The sequence below is a fragment of the Salpingoeca rosetta genome (genome assembly GCF_000188695.1).
Source record: "Salpingoeca rosetta unplaced genomic scaffold supercont1.5, whole genome shotgun sequence".
Lineage (NCBI taxonomy): Eukaryota > Choanoflagellata > Craspedida > Salpingoecidae > Salpingoeca > Salpingoeca rosetta.
The window spans coordinates 1,744,979-1,762,118 of record NW_004754929.1 but is presented as its reverse complement, the minus strand read 5'-3'; the positions used below and the strand labels follow the sequence as shown (position 1 = coordinate 1,762,118).

Genomic DNA, 17,140 nt, shown 5'->3' with positions numbered 1-17,140 from the left:
TGTTATTGTCTTACTTCTCTCTTCTCTGTGTTGACGATATAGCTTCTCTTATTACATCTTGTTTTGCGTTTCGTGCAGTTTTTTCGGGGCGATAAAGCGACCTATCGTCCTATAGAGAGAGAGAGAGAGAGAGAGAGAGAGAGAGAGAGAGAGAGAGAGAGAGTGTGTGTGTGTGTGTGTGTGTGTGTGTGTGTGTGTGTGTTTTTGTGTGTGTGTGTGCACGAACAGGCATGAGAGCAAGGCAATCACGCCATCACAGCCACAAACTACGACCAGACATCCAGCCAACCTACGCACACACACACACACACACACACACCTTTGCTGCCTGCGTCTCCTCGAAGAGCTGCTTCATCTTTTGGGCCGATGCGGTGGCTGTGTCCAGGGCGTTCTGTATTGACGCCGTTGCGTTTGTTTTGATTTCAGAGATGGTGTGCTGCTGCAGGGTGCTTGTCATGTGTTGCATTTCCTGAATCTGCTGCGAGGCTACCTCCAGCGCCGTCTCGTTTCTCACAAAGCCCGCCGCCTCTGCGCTGATGACTGGCTCGTGGTTCAACACACACCGGTGCACGCTCGACACATCTGCAGTGGGCAAGCATTGTTGACGTTCGTGAGTGAGGAGGGTGAGGGGAGTGTAATGTGTGTGTGTGTTTGTTAACAAAGCAAAGGGAAGGCAAATACATCACTGGCGACGCACGCACAGATGACAGGCAGATGCACACACACACACACACACACACACACACACACAGACACAGACACAGACACAGACACACACACACACACACACACACACACACACACCGGCGACGATGCGCGAGACAAGCTTGGCATCCATCAATGACGAGGAAGGCGATGTCATATTGGACTACTGTTTATGATGACGCCAATTTTCCGCGCAGACGAGTTGGCGCCACGCACACCAGCAGCAGCCAACGATGGCAGCGAAGCGTGGAGCGGCAGCAGCGTCTTCGACACAGCCGGCGCAGTGCGTGCTCTCTCTTTTGCGTGCATGTGTGTGTGTGTGTGTGTGTGTGTGATATGACCTCCACATTGAACGCTGTGGGTGTGGAACTTGAAACGTACCTTCTTTTCTGTTTCACATTTATATAGACTTCACGTCACTTGCCTGCTTTGCCCGTTGTCACTGTGCACCGTTTTGACAGGGCGTCCATCGCCTCGCAAGCAGCGTCGCAAGCAGAGTCACAGGCAGAGTCGTCGACCCAGCCAGCCAAGCGTAGCAAGAGCACAGCGCCACGTAGAGCTTACATAAGCCTATCCGAGGGCGAGAAGACACGCGCAGTAAGTGTGTGTGTGTGTGCTCTTGTGTGTGGTGTGTGAGTGGGAGGGTGTGCGCGCGTGTGTGTGCCTGTGCACGCGTGTTGTGTAGATGCGTGCTTACACAAATGTGTGCACGCTTGCGACCCAGGTTGAAAGCGCTGCGAGGGCCATCTTGTTTCGCTGCTGCTACCAGGGCAAAGCCGTCAAACGAACAGGTTCGTGTGCGCGTGTGTGCTGCGTGCTGTACTAATTTCGTGCTGCGTAATTTGTGATGGCTTGCGGCTTGGTTGTGATCTCACGACTTGCACTCTTTGTGATGCGATTCCACCGTGTTATGCGACTCCGCGGTTATGTTATTCAGACGTTCTTCAGCTTCTTGGTCTCACCGGGGCCCGGGAGGCCTTCTTCAAGGGCGCAGGCATCTTGAACGAAGTCAGTCACAAGTATGAGAGAGTGAAAGAGAGAGAGTGTGTGTGAGTGTGTACATGTGTGTGGATGTTTGGTGTGCGTGTGTGTGTGAGTGTGTACATGTGTGTGGATGTTTGGTGTGCGTGTGTTTGGCTGTGCCTCTGTATGTATATATGTGTGTAGTTATGTCCGCATTCCTCTTCCTAGCGGTCTCCGTCGCCCTACTCCTCCATAGCCACTTCTGTCAATTTGTCTGCCTGAGCTGTGACGTGCACAGCCTGTTTGCCTCCCCAACACCTCATACGCAACACACACACACACACAATGCACACAACACACACAATGCACACAATGCACACAACACACACAAACAAACAAACAAACAAACAAACAAACAAACAAACAAACAAACAAACAAACAAACAAACAAACAAAATACGCATGCACGCCAGCTGTTTGGGCTGAAGCTGACGTCGCTGCCTCTCCCCGACCAGCCAGACTCCATGCCGTCGATGGGCATGAAGAAACCCACAGAGGAGAAGCCCACAGGCCTGTTTACCCTGGTCAACAGACTGCAGAGCGACAAGGTTCCAGCCAGTGCACACGCAGCTGGCGAGGGCAACGCCGCGTGCGCGTTGGTGCTGGATGAATCCACGCAGGCGCAGTGGGGGTTTCTCATGACCATCCTTGCCACCATCTACGTCAACAAGCCCAAGCACGAAATCTCCCAGAGTGAGTTGCTTTTGTGTGTGTGTGTGTGTGTGTGTGTGTGTGTGTGTGTGTGTGTGTGTGTGTGTGTGTGTGTGTGTGTGACTGTGTGTGTGTGTGTGTGTGCGTGCGTGCGTGCGTGTGTGTGTGCGTGCGTGCGTGTGCCTGTGCGGTTGAATGTGCTGCTTGATTGACGTATTCAGCTGCACACAGTCTGCCAACATCATGTGTGTCAGTGTGCCATCTACTGCAGATTCTAAACCCTGCACAGTATGTGCGCGCTCACTCCAGACCACGCGCACACTCACACGCACTCACACGCACTCACACACTCACGCACTCACACACACTCGCACGCGGTACAAATTGGTTCTCCCCTCCCCACTTCCCCCAATCCATTGCACAGGCGAGTTGTGGAAGTTCCTTAGGGAACGGCTTGGCGTGGGCAACACCACACGGATTGGCGGCGAGCGTGCTGACCGCCTCATCGACACCGTCTTTGCCAGCGAACAGCGGTTGGTTGCATCGCGCGCGCGCGCGCGTGTGTGTGTGTGTGTGTGTGTGTGTGCTGTTGTTGTTGTTGTTGTTGTTGTTGTTGTTGTTGCTTGTTTGTTTGTTTGTTTGTGTGTTTGTTTGTTTGCACTTATTTGTGTTTCTGTACGCGTCCTGGATTGTCGTCGCTACTATTGCTCCTGTCATGGTGCACCCACCACCATGCTTTTGGCACACGCCTTCATCGCCTTCAACCAACTAACCAACGAACCACTCAACCAACCAACTGCCGACACAACAGGTACTTGGTGCGGCTGCGAATGCCCAACGCAAACCCGAACGAGCCAGTCACCTACTTCTATCGATGGGGGCCGCGGGCGCGTGTGGAGCTCTCAGAATACAAGATCCTGCAATTCCTCGCAAAGGTGCGTACATGTCGGGGTGCGTGTGCCGGGTGCATACGGCGAATGCACACGGCGGATGCACACGGCGAATGCACACGGCGGATGCACACGGCGAATGCATGTCAGAACCCCCCCCCCTCCCTTTTCTCCTCGCACACACACGCGCGCGCACATCCCCTGCATGTTTTTGATGTGCCTGCCAGGCTCTTTCCTATTCCCCGCATGCGTGATGCTTCACGGAACCGTTTCCCCACGCAACAACAACATGTGACACTCTGTTTTCTCTTTGCCACCTCACACACAATACACACGATACACACACAATACACACACACAATACACAATACACACACAATACACACACACAACACGCACACAATACACACAATACTCACACGCACACAACACCCACTGCAGATATACGGCCACGACTTTGCGGAGCTCGCGGAGCAGCTCAACTTGGACGTGGCTGATGGGCAAGAAGGCGATGGTGCTGAGGGAAGCGAAGAAGAAGAGGAAGACGAAGAAGGCGATGATGGCGACAAGGAACAAGAAGAAGCAGAGGAGGACAGTGCAGCATCGCGCGGCCCGAGCTCGGCATCAACGCGCAACAGCAGCAGTAAGAAGGGCAAGCGCCGCCAACAGCAGCGGCAACACGCAAAGGTGAAGGAGGAGGAGGAGGAGGAGGAACAACAGCAGTCGAACCGACGGCGAACAACACGTGCACGGCGTTCGCGTGGGCGCAAATAAAACGAAAAGGGACAATCGAACGAAACTGTGAGTTTTGTGACGACGCGTGCTGGTTGCGTTTGTCCAACCGAAATTTGCATGCAGGCAAGACTTCCTGGAATCCACGCGCAACTACGGTTGCATGCGTCACCACCGGGACACGGCCTAGCTCTGTGTGGGGCGGTTGGCACACACTCACAATCGCGAGGAAGTGCTGGTGTGCTTGGTGCGGGTTGCCATGGGGGCGGGGCGGTGGCGTTTGTTTGTTCGCGCGGTTTCTTCCGCTGCCAACGCTGAGGTCGATGGACATCGCACAACCAGCAAAGAATACGCAGGAACAACACGAGGAACGCAAAAAAGAAGCCAGATGGAAGGGAGCGAACGAATGACAAGGGGCGAAAGAAGTGAAGCTTCCGACGACCGAGACTGCACGCGCAAGCATACGCTGCTCTGCGTGTGTGTGAGTGTGTGTGTGTGTGTGTTGTAGGGTTTTTCTTTGCTTTGGTGTCTCCAACAAGTTGGTCGCGTGTTTTGTGTGCACTGATGTAAGCGCGCTTGTGCGTTAACCACCCATCAGTCAGTCATCAGTCAACTTGCACGGGTACGTGTGTGTGTCAAGTGGAACACTCTTGCACGCCAACCAACAGCTTGCTTCCGTTCCTCGTTCGTGCCCGCTTTCGTCCCTTCTGACTGGTTGACGGTAGGTCGTGTGTGTGTGTGTGTGTGTGATCGTCGAAGTTTGATCTCTTCGTGACAGCGGGTCGTGGATGACCACTGCTGTGTTGCTGTGTTGTTTTTCCAAGAGTGCGCGTGCGTGTACATTTCTCAAGCCTTCATCACCGCAGCACCAGCGCTAGTCAGTGCTACACCGATCACTGCTGTGTGCACGCCACCACTTTCCCTTTCCCCCCCCCCCGTTTGCTGAGGTTTCAAGCAGAAACAGATGGTGGTCTGACTGGCTGGGGTTCCATCCTGAACACGCACTCACCACATCGTCAACCCTTCGTTCCCTCCTTCTCCTTCAACACCCCCCCCCCTTGCCCTGTGGCCTGTTTGAGGTGCTGTGCATTCGTCCCCTTTCTTTCCTGTCTCTGATTGCTCACACTCGCAAACACCAACAGCAGCAAACCTACTTGCGTTCAACGGTGCGTTTTCGTTTTGATTTTCCGACTGACTTCTGCTTCTTTTTCTGGTGAGCGTGTGCCGGTTGCATCGCGCTGGCGAGTGTGTCAAAGCCAAGTTGCGCTTGGCCCTGAGGCATTCCCCAAGACCAAAACCAAACTTGCATCGTGTCTTTCGGCATCGCGCCTCTTGATCCCCTCTTGTCACACACAGACACAACACCACATCATCAATCAACGCGCAACATCCTCCCTCCCCACTGCGTTGTGTTGTTTTGATTTAGCTTCCGCGTTGCTCCGTGCGCGAGCGCTCTGTGCGTTTGTGCGTGTGTGTGGCCGGCCGTGCGCGCTTGTGTGTGTGTGAGACTGTGAATCCTGACGTGGGGTGTTACATTTCATCAGACACCGCCTCCGAGGTGTTTTGGCCTTGTGCGATCCAAATCCACCACCCTCTGCTACTCTGTTACCGTCTCTCCCCGCTCCACTCCAACGCTGCTGGAAGCGCTTCCCTCCTTCACTTTTGTTCCCAGTCTCCTCTTTTCTTTGCGTGCTCGCGCTTGCTTTCTTCACTTGCTTTGCTCGAAGAGGCACAACAACCCCGTACACCCACATCAAACAACAGACGGTTCCAACATCACCAACAGCACCAACAGCAACGACAGCAACTGCTACCGCAGCAGCACCTTCCCTTCTGCTTGGGTCCACCTTCTCCATTCTCCACACACCCCCCCCCCCTTCCCCAACACGGCCATTCCTTCCCCGAACATTCCACGGACACCTTCCTCCCCCCCCCCTCCCCGCTTCGGTAAGCCGTGAGCTGAAGTGCGTCGCGTGCGTCTCTCGGTGTGGGTGAACGCGTCCTGCGCCTGCCCCACGCACGTCGGGCGTGGCTGCCCCGACTCTAATTTGCTTTAGAATTGCGGCTCTTGCTTTGCTTTGCTGTCTTGTTGCGAGTTGCCTCATTGTCTTTCATTGGCCGCACTCGCCTTCCTCTCCCTCGCTTCTTGCTTGCTTGCTTGCTTGCTTCCTTCCTTGCACTCGCCTTGCTTCACCTCTTTGATGGCTTCCTCCTGCTTGCATGCACACACAAAGCAAGCACACACAAAGCAGTTTGGCTTCACTTGCGACTCCCCTTGCCCTCTTCCACTCATCTCCACCGCATCCGGCTCTGACAACACACCCGAACATCCACACATACACACACACATACGTACATACACATACATACATCCACACATACACACATCCACACATACACATATACACACATACAAAAATACATGCACACGCCCTCTCCCTCGCTCACTCCCCCACTCTCGCTTCCAATCCATACGAGTGTACAAATATCAGCAGACATACACCCTAAATTGCTCACATCACATCCCCCTTCGCGTGTTTGCATGCATGCATGTCAGTCCACTTTCAACGCTTCCGCCATCCAACCCAGTCCGCTTGATTCACTCTGAGCGGCACATGCTGTCGCCACCACAACTACTATGAGTGGGTGGCCTTCCTCGAACGCCTCCTCTCTCCCACACCACCAACACCAGCAACCAATGCACAATGGGCAGCACCCACAGCAGCAACAGCAGCCTGCATTTCAGGGAATGCAGATGCCATGGGCTTCAACCCCCAACCCGTTGCCTGCAGGCATGTACTGGCCACCAACAGCAGCCCCACCGCCGCCTTTCCATGCCAACATTTACCCTCCTCCTCCTCAGCAGCACCTCACACCACAGCAGCTCGCCATGTTCTACCTTCAACATCAGCTGCAACAAGGGCTGCAACAAGGGCAGCAGCAGCAGCAACAACAACAACAACAACAACAACAACAACAACAACAACAACAACATCATCATCATCAACAGCAACAAGGGCAGCAGCAGCAACAACAACAACAACAACAACAACAACAACAACAACAACAACAACAACAACAACAACAACAACAACAACAACAACAACAACAACAACAACAACAACAACAACAACAACATGGCGGTGATGATGATGACGACGACGATGGTGGTGGTGGTGGTGGTGGTGATGATGATGACACTGCCGCCACGTTAACTGTCACGGCTGATGCAGATGCGTCAACCAACGCAAGAAAATCTGCCACTAACACAGTAGGCGGTAACAGTACACGCACGCACGTAAGCCCAGGCCACTTGGCGGCAGCGCGTGGTGCTGCAACTGCTCCTGCAAAGCCCACAGTGAGCGCACGAGGCCGTAAGCATACCTCAGCGCGCCCTCACACAGCCGCTACCGGGCACAGTTCAAGTTCGCCCGGTGTCACCCCTTCCGCCGCCCAGCAACAACAACAACAACAGCAGCAGCAGCAGCAGACAAAGAGCGACCATCCAGCTCAATCACAACAGTCATCGAGTACCAAGCAGACACAGCTACAAGTGGCGGAAAACAGCGACCAGGACACCTCTGCACAACAAGGGCAGTCGTCCCCTCGCCCCTTGCATGGTGCAGGCATTCCAGCAACGCTGCCATCAAGCACAACCCCCCTTTCGCCAAAACAGCTCTCACAGGACCTTCACCGCTACAAGCATCAACAACAACACAGCACAATGGTCGTGCACATGGGTGCGTCTGCTCCAAACCAAGCGCACCAGCCTTCCAAACCGCCAACCACGGACCAGCAGGACACACCCGCCACGTCCGAGGCCCAGAAAATGAACCAAGCATTTGTTCAGGCCATGCAGGATGCCCTCGACAACAGCAGCAAAACCAACACTAGCACAGCCCCTGACCACAATTCTCATCACATGCCCACCGCACAACAGCACCCGCAGCTGGCCGACAATCCCACCTTGCTGACAACCAACGCCTTGCTCCAGCACCTTCATCGCCAGCAGCAGCAGCAGCAACAGCAGCAGCAACAGCAACGGCAAGACGCAACTGCACACCTGGTGCCGTTTCAACAGCCACCGCTGTTGTTGAACCAACCACACCCGAGCTGGATCTCTGGTTTGGCTGACCCCAGCAACTGGCACCAGGCAAACGCACACCTCCATTCACAGCCAATACAAGCCCCAGCCATGCTCAACGCCCACAACGCAGCAGCCATGAACCCATTTACCTTTCAACAAACACAACCGCAACAACAGCAGCAGCAGCAACAACAGCAACAGCAGCACCCACCCTATTTCACAGCCTCGCTTCAGCCACAGCCACACCATTTCCCAGACCCGCACCAACAACAGCAGCAACGAAACCACCACCACCACCACCGTCACCACTTTGTCAGGGCGATTGACGAAGGTCAGGCCACAGAAGAAGTGCGTGCGCGCAACCGCATGAAGAGCCAGCGCTACCGCGACAAGAAGAAGAATGTGTTTGAAGAAGGCAGGCAAAAGGCAGTGCACTACCACCGCTCCGCCAAGGAGTATCGTGCACGCATACAATCGGCCCTCTCCTCCCTATCCTCGCACACGGCCGTCCACGAGCCTCAAGCACACGTGCGTAACACAATCGTGCTTCGTGTGTATGCGTGTATGTTTGAAAGAGATGGAGAGACAGCGAGATGGGGGGGGGTAGAGAGGCAGCGTGCGTGCGTTTGGCTTTTGAATGCTTGTCGTGCACGCATCCTTGCTTGTGGGAATGAGTGGCCGAGTTGCCTCGCAACTACGCTTCCTTGAGCCTTTTCTTCTTCGGGGATGGGACCAGCGCTCGGAGTCTGATCTGCGCGTGCACTCTATGTGTGCATGAGCACAATCACCCATCCCACAGCAACCTCACGCTTCCGCGCCATTGCTCGTCACTGCCCTCGTTTGAACCGCGTTCATATTGTTGTTGGTGATGCTGATGTTTCCAGGATGACCCGCCTGCTAAGCAAGCCAAGCTTCACGCTGATGCCGACGCAAAACCAGCGGCCCACATCAAGCACAGCGACACCGTCGTTGCGCAACTGCGAAAGTCCTTGCTTGAGCTCGAGCACGTATGTGACACATTGTGACTTGGTCGCGGTGTTGCGTGGTGTTGCTTGCGTGGTGTTGCGCGGTCGAGACCGCTCGCCACACGTTTAATTGCATCACATCATGACATAAAATGCATGCATGCAAGTTTCGTGTTTTTTGCAACTGCAACAGCACATGTCTACCTCTTCCATCACGTATCGTGTTTTCGACCACCACCACCACCGCCGACAACACCCTCATCTTCCAGCCCCTTGCACTTGCACCCAACGCGCAGACCCATGGTGCTGATCTCACCCCGACCTTCCAGGAGCCTTTTACGCGGCAGTCCTACACAGATGCAGCATTCCAGGAGGTGTGTGCGTGCGCGCGTGCACCTGCGCTTGTGTGTGTGTGTGTGTGTGTGTGTGTGTGTGTGTGTGTGTGTGTGTGTGTGTGTGTGTGTGTGTGTGTGTGTGTGTGTGTGTGTGTGTGGGCGGTGCTCGTCGTGGGTGGTGGGGCCTTTCACCAACAAGCATACAGCCCCAACAATGCACGCGCAAACAGCTCCTGTGGTTCTCTTCGTTTGCCGGGTTTAATTGCCATTGCCACGCTCATTCGCCCTGTTCCTTGCTTGGCCTTCATCACGTGTCAGGATGTGAAACGCGAGGGCTTGACGTTCTCCTCTTCGCAGCTGCGGTCACGCGAGAAGAACAGGCGCAGCTCAAAGTTCTACAGAGAACAGCGCAAGCGCGAGGAAGATGGTGCGTGGCACACGTCTGCTGCTGCACGCTTGTTTCCTGTCAACCACCTACCTTTTCATGCGCTATCCTGTGCGTGTGTGTCTGCCTCTCTGTTCCTCCTCGGCTCTCCTCGCTCTCACTCGCTCATTCTCTCACATGCAATCGCTCAACTCGCTCAACTCACTCAACTCGCTCACACCCGCACAAACACGCCACGCTGTCCCCCACGCTGTCCCTTCTTGGCCGTGCTAGCCTGGGAGGCGTGCCGTGCTCGCTTGCACCGCTGCTCAAGCGCCTTCAAGAAGCTCTGGAAACGCGTGTCCGCCGTCGTGCGTGAGCGCGAAGAACCTCATCGGCATCGCAAGGGCGATAAAGGTACGGCAAAGGTGCCAACCACAACCGCACCAGCAGCAGCAGCAGGGGCAACAGCGCCGCGAACAGCACATGCAGCCGCAAGAACGGCCCAACAAAACACGCCGCCCCCATCAAACCAAGCGCAGCGCCATGAGCAGAGTCCCGCACTCGTTGCTGCTGAAGCTCAGGGGCTTGACCCTGGCGAGGGTGCCGATGATGACGACGACGACGACGATGATGATGACGATGATGATGATGATGCAGATGGCGATGGTGAGGACTGTGACCATGCCCATGCTGACGAAGCCGCTGCGGACAGCAGTGATGCTCACAAACAGGATGACTAGGGCTATATGACACAAGGTGCCGATGATGCCAACGGTGACGCCCCCCGCCCCTTCCGGCCACGTTGAGCCGCTCTTCAAGACTTGCCGTGGCCCCACTCCCAAACACACACACACACACACACACACACACACACACACACACAGCATGTCGTTCATTCTCTTCTATTTGCAAGGAAGAAAGGCAGGCCCGTGAGCCTGTGAGCAGAAGACGAGAAGCGGTTGGTGTGTGGTTCCAACCACGTTGCAGTACAGCACTTCAACGATTTCCAGTGGTGTCTCAGCTCTCAAGCCTTCTCTTTGCCTGTTGTGCAGCCCTTCTTTGCTACTGAGCCATATGTTGTTGCCGTCCTGATTGCCTGTTTACGTGTTCACCCAACGCTTGCGAACGTGAGGGCGCTTTCATTTTTTTTTTGGCTCATTCTAGCATTGTCTTTGCTGTTACCTCAGTACTTCTGTGCACGATGTATTCATTACGCTATGGCCAGCTCGCTTGGGGAAGGGTGCGCAGCTCCTTTTTTACATTTCCAAACTTTGGAATCACCTTACCCGTCCCCCGTTAACCACGGCACCATATTTGTTGTCCTTTCTTTCCTTTCCTTTCCTGCATCTGGGGCGTCGAGTAGGGGAGTGTCTCCACCCAACTCCCTTTCCAGCGTTTCCTCCGTGCTGCTGTTCTTGTTCTCCCATCTCTTGTTCGCGTGCTGCCGGACCACTGCCTATGCTCTAGCGACGCGTGTGATGCAACATGACCTTCTCTCCCCCCCCCCCTTTTTTTTTGTTTTCCGTGTTCAAACTTCGTGCCATGCCAGTTGTGTCATGCATTCCATTCACTCATTCATTCATTCACTGTGCCTCGCCTCGGTTTCGTTTGCCTTCGCCCCTTCTCTTGATCCTTTTCTTGCGTCTCTCGCCCGCACTGGCACACCGCCTTTGGTTTTCTCCTTATCACATCACACACACACACATGCACAGCGGCATACGTTCCGCTGTTCCGTGTTCTGCATTGTGGCTCGCCTGCGTTGTTAACCCATGCTCACGCCTTACCAGCTCGGCATCTCGTTATTCCCGCTCCCTCTTTCTGCGCCTTGTGTCTCGCTTGTTTTCTTCCCCCATCCCCTCCGTCTTGCCTCTTTGTTGGTGCATTGGGTCATGGCCTCGTTTAATGTTGCACGATCTATGCCTGTGCATGGTATGGACGCGTGTGTTTCAATCAATTTGTACAAAAACCCTCATGCGCGCTTTTGAGCCCGAGTGCGGTGTCACCAGACACTCAGCCTGTTCGACACGCCGCGCACGCGAGTGGGACATGCAATACACACTTAAATGTGTGGGGAAGAGAGGAACAGAGGAAACGACAACGAAGGAGAGCAAGAACAGCAGCACCAAACTGTGCGCGAACGAGCAAAGAGTGTTGTCGACATCTCACAGCATTGATGGACGTGGCAAGAATTAAGAAGACTAGAAGAGGAGGCACAGTGCAACACGCGTAGAGGCAGCAGTTCACAGCACACACGCACTGCAGCTTTCACAGCCACACGAGAGTGGGAAACAAAAAAGAGGTGCACGCCCACCACACGGCTACACGGAAGCCACTGGTGTCTTGTGAGGTTAGGAGGTTGCTCGTACCTGCACGCCTTGCTCTGCTCTGCAACCCATCACCATCGGGTCATCGGGTTCGCCTCTTCGCCAAGTTGCGTTACTCCTTGCCCGGGTGGCACCGTCGTTCTTTCTGTGAGTGCAATTGCTGGACTGTTACAGGTACATTTTGACGTTTGGGTTCCACCTTTTGGAGTCGACGTTGTCGGTGGTGACCTGGTGCTTGTCGTAGGGCCATGGGTTTGGGTCATCTTCGATCGAGGACACCTTGGCACCCCATGAGTTGATGGCCTTGCCACTGCCGAGGTTTGTCACCAAAGTGTTGACGGTGTCCTCGTCGCCAAACAGGGACACCTTGACCAGGCTCTTGTCCTGCTTCATGTTGGATGCAGCTGCGCGAAGGCCAAGCCGCTGCGCTGCGCGCATCAGCGTCTGCCGAAACATCACCCCTTGCACTTTGCCTCGCACCTGCAGGTGCCGTTCCATGATGGCCGCCATGTGCTTTTGCTTGCTTGCTTGCTTCTTGCTTTGTTGCTTGTTGATTCCTCGTTGCTTGCTTGTTGCTTGTTGCTTGTTTGTGGAGTTGATTGTAGAAATTTATGAAAAGCACGCACGACAAATCTTCAAATCAAGCAACGGCTTTCGGCTCCACAACCGCGCCCTTTCGCCGCGCATCCTCTGCATCAAACACTGAACGTGTGCATGCATGAGGGTGCGCATGTGTGCGTGCGTGCGTGTGTGTATGCGTGTGTACAAGAAGAATCGTGAGAACTGCACCAGCAACAGCAAGCAGCACCAACAACAAAAGAAACAAGGAAAGAAACAACAGCAGCTGTAGCACTCGAGAACCATCCCATGTCCTTCATCAAGTGCATCACAGACACAGAACAGGAGTCGCATACCCAGTTCATGCGAGGCAAGCGCATCCCTAGCAGATGTTGTGATGAAGCTCGGGTCATTCTGCCACAAGCACCAAGACACAAGAGACGTGCAAGGTGCGTGGAGTGTGAGATGAAATCAGACGAAGCACAACCATCATGCTCAAGGAACCCAACCCACAAGCAATGATATCACACACACGCACGCACACACACACGCACACACTATTACTGACCCACACCCCCCCCACACACACCCACACACCCACACACCCCCACACCCACACCCCCCCCACACACACACGCGCGCGCGCGCGCACCCACCTGTGCGACTGCCTTGGTGAAAGCGTCGACGAGGAAAAAATCAGCTCCGCCATGGCCACGAAGGCTGGTGTTTGGCGGAGGAAGGTCGCATTGGATGCGCTCCTCGCGCTGTGTCTCAAAGTCATACAGAACAACCTCGCGCTCGGAGAAGCAGCGGAGCTGCCTTTTTGTGCCGTAAAACGTCGTCTCCCGCTGGCACAGCTGTGTGGGAGCGGTGAGGTGTCGGTGTCACATCACAACGGCACGAGGCACAGGCGTTAGGAGAACTATTGAAATGAAGGGCGGCAACGGGTGTGTGTGCACAACAGCGCGGACAACAGCACACAGTCTAGTGCAGGTCAACACAAACAGTCCCTTCTCTCCGCTCTCTTGAATTTCGTAGCATTCCGTCTACTCCCAAGCAGCCAGAGAAACAGAGCGCCCACCTTCTCTGTAAACGCAATCATGGAGAAGCTCGCGGTGCATCCCTCCTCAAACTCAAAGTTGACAACTTGGTTGTCCACCTAAGTACGTACGCGCGTATGTGTATGCATGTGTGTGTATATGTGTGTGTATGTGTGTATGTGTGTGTGTGTGTATGTGTACATATGTGTGTGTGTATGTGTGTGCGTGTGTGTGTTTAAGGGGGTTGAGGTACAGCAAGTGGTAATGTGAACAAGGATGTGGCAGTGAGGGCAAAACCGGACAAGTGCACAAATGACAGCTCGGCTGTGTGCGTGTGTGTGTGTGCGTGCGTGTGTGTATGTGTGTGCGTGCGTGTGTGTATGTGTGTGTGCGAGTGAGAGAGAGAGAGAGAGAGAGAGAGAGAGAGAGAGAGAGAGAGAGAGAGAGAGAGAGAGTATGTGTGTGTGTGTGTGTGTGCAACAGCGTGCTTGGTGTTGAACATACGACGTCGTTGTCGGATTGCCACACGCATTTGCCGTAGTTTGATGTCCGAAGACTCTTCTCAAGGTTCTCCTGCGTGGGCGGGCCGTCTAGATTCGGGGTGGGTGGTGGGTGGATGGGGTGTTGCAGAGCGTAGCGTGTTGAGTGGCGGCGTGATGATAGGCCCAACGGCAAGCACAAGCACACAGATACCAATGCACAAAATAAACAAACACTGATCTGCACGAGCAGCCATCAACTACACACACACACACACGCACACACACACACGCACACACACACACACACACGCACCTGCAACGACTTTGGCAAAGAAGCCGTGCTCGAGATAGATGCGTGTGGCTGAATACGCACACGTGTCCTTCACTGCAAGGATTGACAATGGCCATGGTGACGGTGGTCGTGCATGTCGTGATGGAGACACATTTGGTGAGTGTGAAGTTGCGAGGCTGTGAGGGAAATCTCTGCCTGTTGTTAGAGGACACGCACATGCATATACAGACATCCACACACAGGTAGAGACACAGGCACACACAGACACAGGCACACACAGACACAGACACACACACAGACACACACACACACACAAACACAGACCCCACTCACGTGGGCAGTCGAGGCAGCGGGCGGTTGCACCCTCTGGTTTCCTTGCCGGGTGAAACTCGGACAAACTGCCAAACGACGACACCCGCAAGCACTTCTTGCCCATCCACCATCTACCAGACAGCAGAGGGATGGTGAGGCGGCAGTGGCTGCAAGCGCTGCTATGGAGAGGAGGGGATGCACACAGACAATGCTAGCCGCCATTGCTGACACAGCCACAAAACCACACAAAAACACACAGACAGACGCACACAGACTCACACAGACAGACACACACACAGACACACAGACAGACACGCACACACACAGACACACAGCACATACACAGCACAGCACACCAGAGCACAACGAAGCGCAGGAGCCGCGTGCTGACCGGATGAGGTCGATGTCGTGGCAGGACTTGGCCATGAGTGCAAACGTGGACTCGTCCTCCCGCCGCCAGTTCCCGCGGACATACGAGTGGGCAAAGTGGAAAAAGCCAATGGGCTCCGTGTGCTGGATGTTGACGAGGCGGCCAATGCGGCCGGATTCCACAAGCTGCTTCAGCAGGCGGTTGTGCGGCGCATAGCGGAGCACGTGGCAGATGCACAGCATGACGCTGTTCTTCTCGCACGCCTCGCTGATGGCTTGGCAGTCTTCTCGTGTCACTGGTTGCAGAGGAAAGAGCAAGGATCGTGGGCCATGATGGCAGATAGATGGGCAGCGATGAGGACGCTCAAATGCACACCAGTACACTCACACGCACACGCACGTGTGCGTAGAGACACACAAACAGTTTCCAAGCAGACAGGCAATTGGGTACCAATCCCAACACACACACACACACACACACACACACACACACACACACACACACACACACACACACACACACACACCTGCCATTGGCTTCTCCAGGAGAACGTGATATCCAAGGTTGGCAAAGGCGATCGCTGGCTCCTGTGAAAGGTGGGGTGAGAATGAGTATGTGAGCATGTGCGTGCGTGCGTGCGTGCGTGCGTGTGCGTGTGTGCGTGTGTGTGTGTGTGCATGTGTGTGTGTGCGTGCGTGTGTGTGTGTTGGGACATGTAAGCTGAACAGCACTGTTGTGGCTGGTGAGGTTGTTCCGCAACACACCTTGTGGTCGCGATCTTGTGTTGCCACGAGCACAAAGTCGGCAATCTTTCCGCGCTTTGCCAACTGTCACCCAGCGCAAGGAGTGAGGTCAGCATCATGAATCACAAAGATCAACAGCAAGCACAACGCCCTTGTGGCAGTGTGAAAATGAATGGGCTGGGGGTTTGTGCACAAAGCAGCGACAGAGAGAGAGTGTGTGTGTGCGTGTGTGTGTGCGTGTGTGTGTGCGTGTGTGTGTTTGTGTGTGTGTGTGTGTGTGTGTGTGTGTGTGTGTCGCCCAAACACACGCACACACACACACACAAGCAAACACATACCTCGCGCCAGTCTGTGAAGATGTGGTCATCGTCGAGGTCATGGGCCTGCTTCATCATGTCTCGTCGAAACGTCTTCGGATCTAGAGCGACAAGACCCATTATGGGGAGAAGATGTAAGTCATGTAGCCGAACCATGGGGCCGAATCATGCGGCCATGCATATCGCAGGGACGAAGACCAGACGAAGAACACACGTCGTTGCTACACAAGGCCATGGACAGTACAGTACAGTGGAGTATTGCCGCCAAGCAGTCTGTCTTCATACCTGCGGCTGCGACAATCTTCATGCGATCAGGGTAGTCGCGCGCGTACAGGGCTGTCGTGGCATCAAGAACACAAAACGACGTGAGTGATGTGCACGACGAACACAGCGCCCCCCCCCCCCCCAAAGCCCCCGCATTGAGAGACACGAGCCCATCATTCCACCATTCCTGTCCCTCTGCTGTGATGTTGTTGATGTGGAACATAAAACAGGGTGTACTCACAGTAGCCATAGCCGCGCTGTCCACACCCAACGACAACGCCGGTGATCTGTCGCTGCTGCTTCGCTTGCTTGTCGCCCATCCTTGTGTCTTTGCGTTAATCTCCTCCACACAAGTCGTTCACTTCAGTCTTCAATCGAGCGAGTCCCTTGCTTCGTTGCTGTCAGTGGAGTTGTGATTGATGCTGTTGTTGTAAATGAGAGGGGTGCTCGCTCGCTTGTTGCTTGCTTGCTTGCTTGCTTGCTTGTCTTCTTGCTTGTGTTTGTTTGTTTGTGTTTATTTTTGGCCAAACTGCTGCTGACACATCAATCCATCCACCACACCTCTTCCCCTCCACTCTCCTTGCTTCGTCTCCTCCAGACAAGCAAGCAAGCAAGCACTCCTCCCTCGAAACCCAGCACGTCTGCATAACAGCGCGAACAAACAAAAGACCAAGCCCCCTCAA

The 17,140-nt window shown here is 54.5% G+C and overlaps 5 protein-coding genes across 5 annotated transcripts; 2 read left to right on the top strand and 3 right to left on the bottom strand.

The window, feature by feature from the left end:
- Positions 1–10: 10 nt before the first annotated feature.
- PTSG_02454 (uncharacterized protein) lies at positions 11–866 on the bottom strand (the record flags this gene model as incomplete). The annotated part of the gene is made up of 3 exons (XM_004996889.1): positions 805–866; positions 320–582; positions 11–109 (listed from the first exon to the last, which is right to left on the bottom strand). The coding sequence occupies exons 1-3, from the start codon at positions 860–862 to the stop codon at positions 11–13; spliced, it is 420 nt and encodes a 139-aa protein (XP_004996946.1). The 5' UTR covers positions 863–866.
- Positions 867–938: 72 nt separating this feature from the next.
- PTSG_02453 (uncharacterized protein) lies at positions 939–4,043 on the top strand (the record flags this gene model as incomplete). The annotated part of the gene is made up of 8 exons (XM_004996888.1): positions 939–988; positions 1,167–1,302; positions 1,430–1,496; positions 1,643–1,713; positions 2,142–2,421; positions 2,804–2,912; positions 3,191–3,314; positions 3,711–4,043. 8 exons carry the CDS (start codon positions 939–941, stop codon positions 4,041–4,043), a joined length of 1,170 nt encoding a protein of 389 aa, XP_004996945.1.
- A 3,682-nt stretch (positions 4,044–7,725) lies between these two features.
- On the top strand, positions 7,726–10,495 carry PTSG_02452 (uncharacterized protein; the record flags this gene model as incomplete). Its single annotated transcript, XM_004996887.1, has 5 exons — positions 7,726–8,616; positions 8,973–9,095; positions 9,350–9,427; positions 9,707–9,815; positions 10,047–10,495. The coding sequence occupies 5 exons, from the start codon at positions 7,726–7,728 to the stop codon at positions 10,493–10,495; spliced, it is 1,650 nt and encodes a 549-aa protein (XP_004996944.1).
- A 1,142-nt stretch (positions 10,496–11,637) lies between these two features.
- On the bottom strand, positions 11,638–12,605 carry PTSG_02451 (uncharacterized protein). Its single transcript, XM_004996886.1, has one exon. It carries the CDS (start codon positions 12,587–12,589, stop codon positions 12,248–12,250), a length of 342 nt encoding a protein of 113 aa, XP_004996943.1. The 5' UTR covers positions 12,590–12,605; the 3' UTR covers positions 11,638–12,247.
- A 48-nt stretch (positions 12,606–12,653) lies between these two features.
- PTSG_02450 (4,5-dihydroxyphthalate dehydrogenase) lies at positions 12,654–16,880 on the bottom strand. The gene is made up of 13 exons (XM_004996885.1): positions 16,699–16,880; positions 16,479–16,529; positions 16,215–16,294; positions 15,898–15,960; positions 15,660–15,720; positions 15,155–15,428; positions 14,785–14,894; positions 14,473–14,544; positions 14,182–14,267; positions 13,719–13,796; positions 13,294–13,494; positions 12,994–13,051; positions 12,654–12,781 (listed from the first exon to the last, which is right to left on the bottom strand). Exons 1-13 carry the CDS (start codon positions 16,775–16,777, stop codon positions 12,720–12,722), a joined length of 1,275 nt encoding a protein of 424 aa, XP_004996942.1. The 5' UTR covers positions 16,778–16,880; the 3' UTR covers positions 12,654–12,719.
- Between the last annotated feature and the right edge of the window lie 260 nt (positions 16,881–17,140).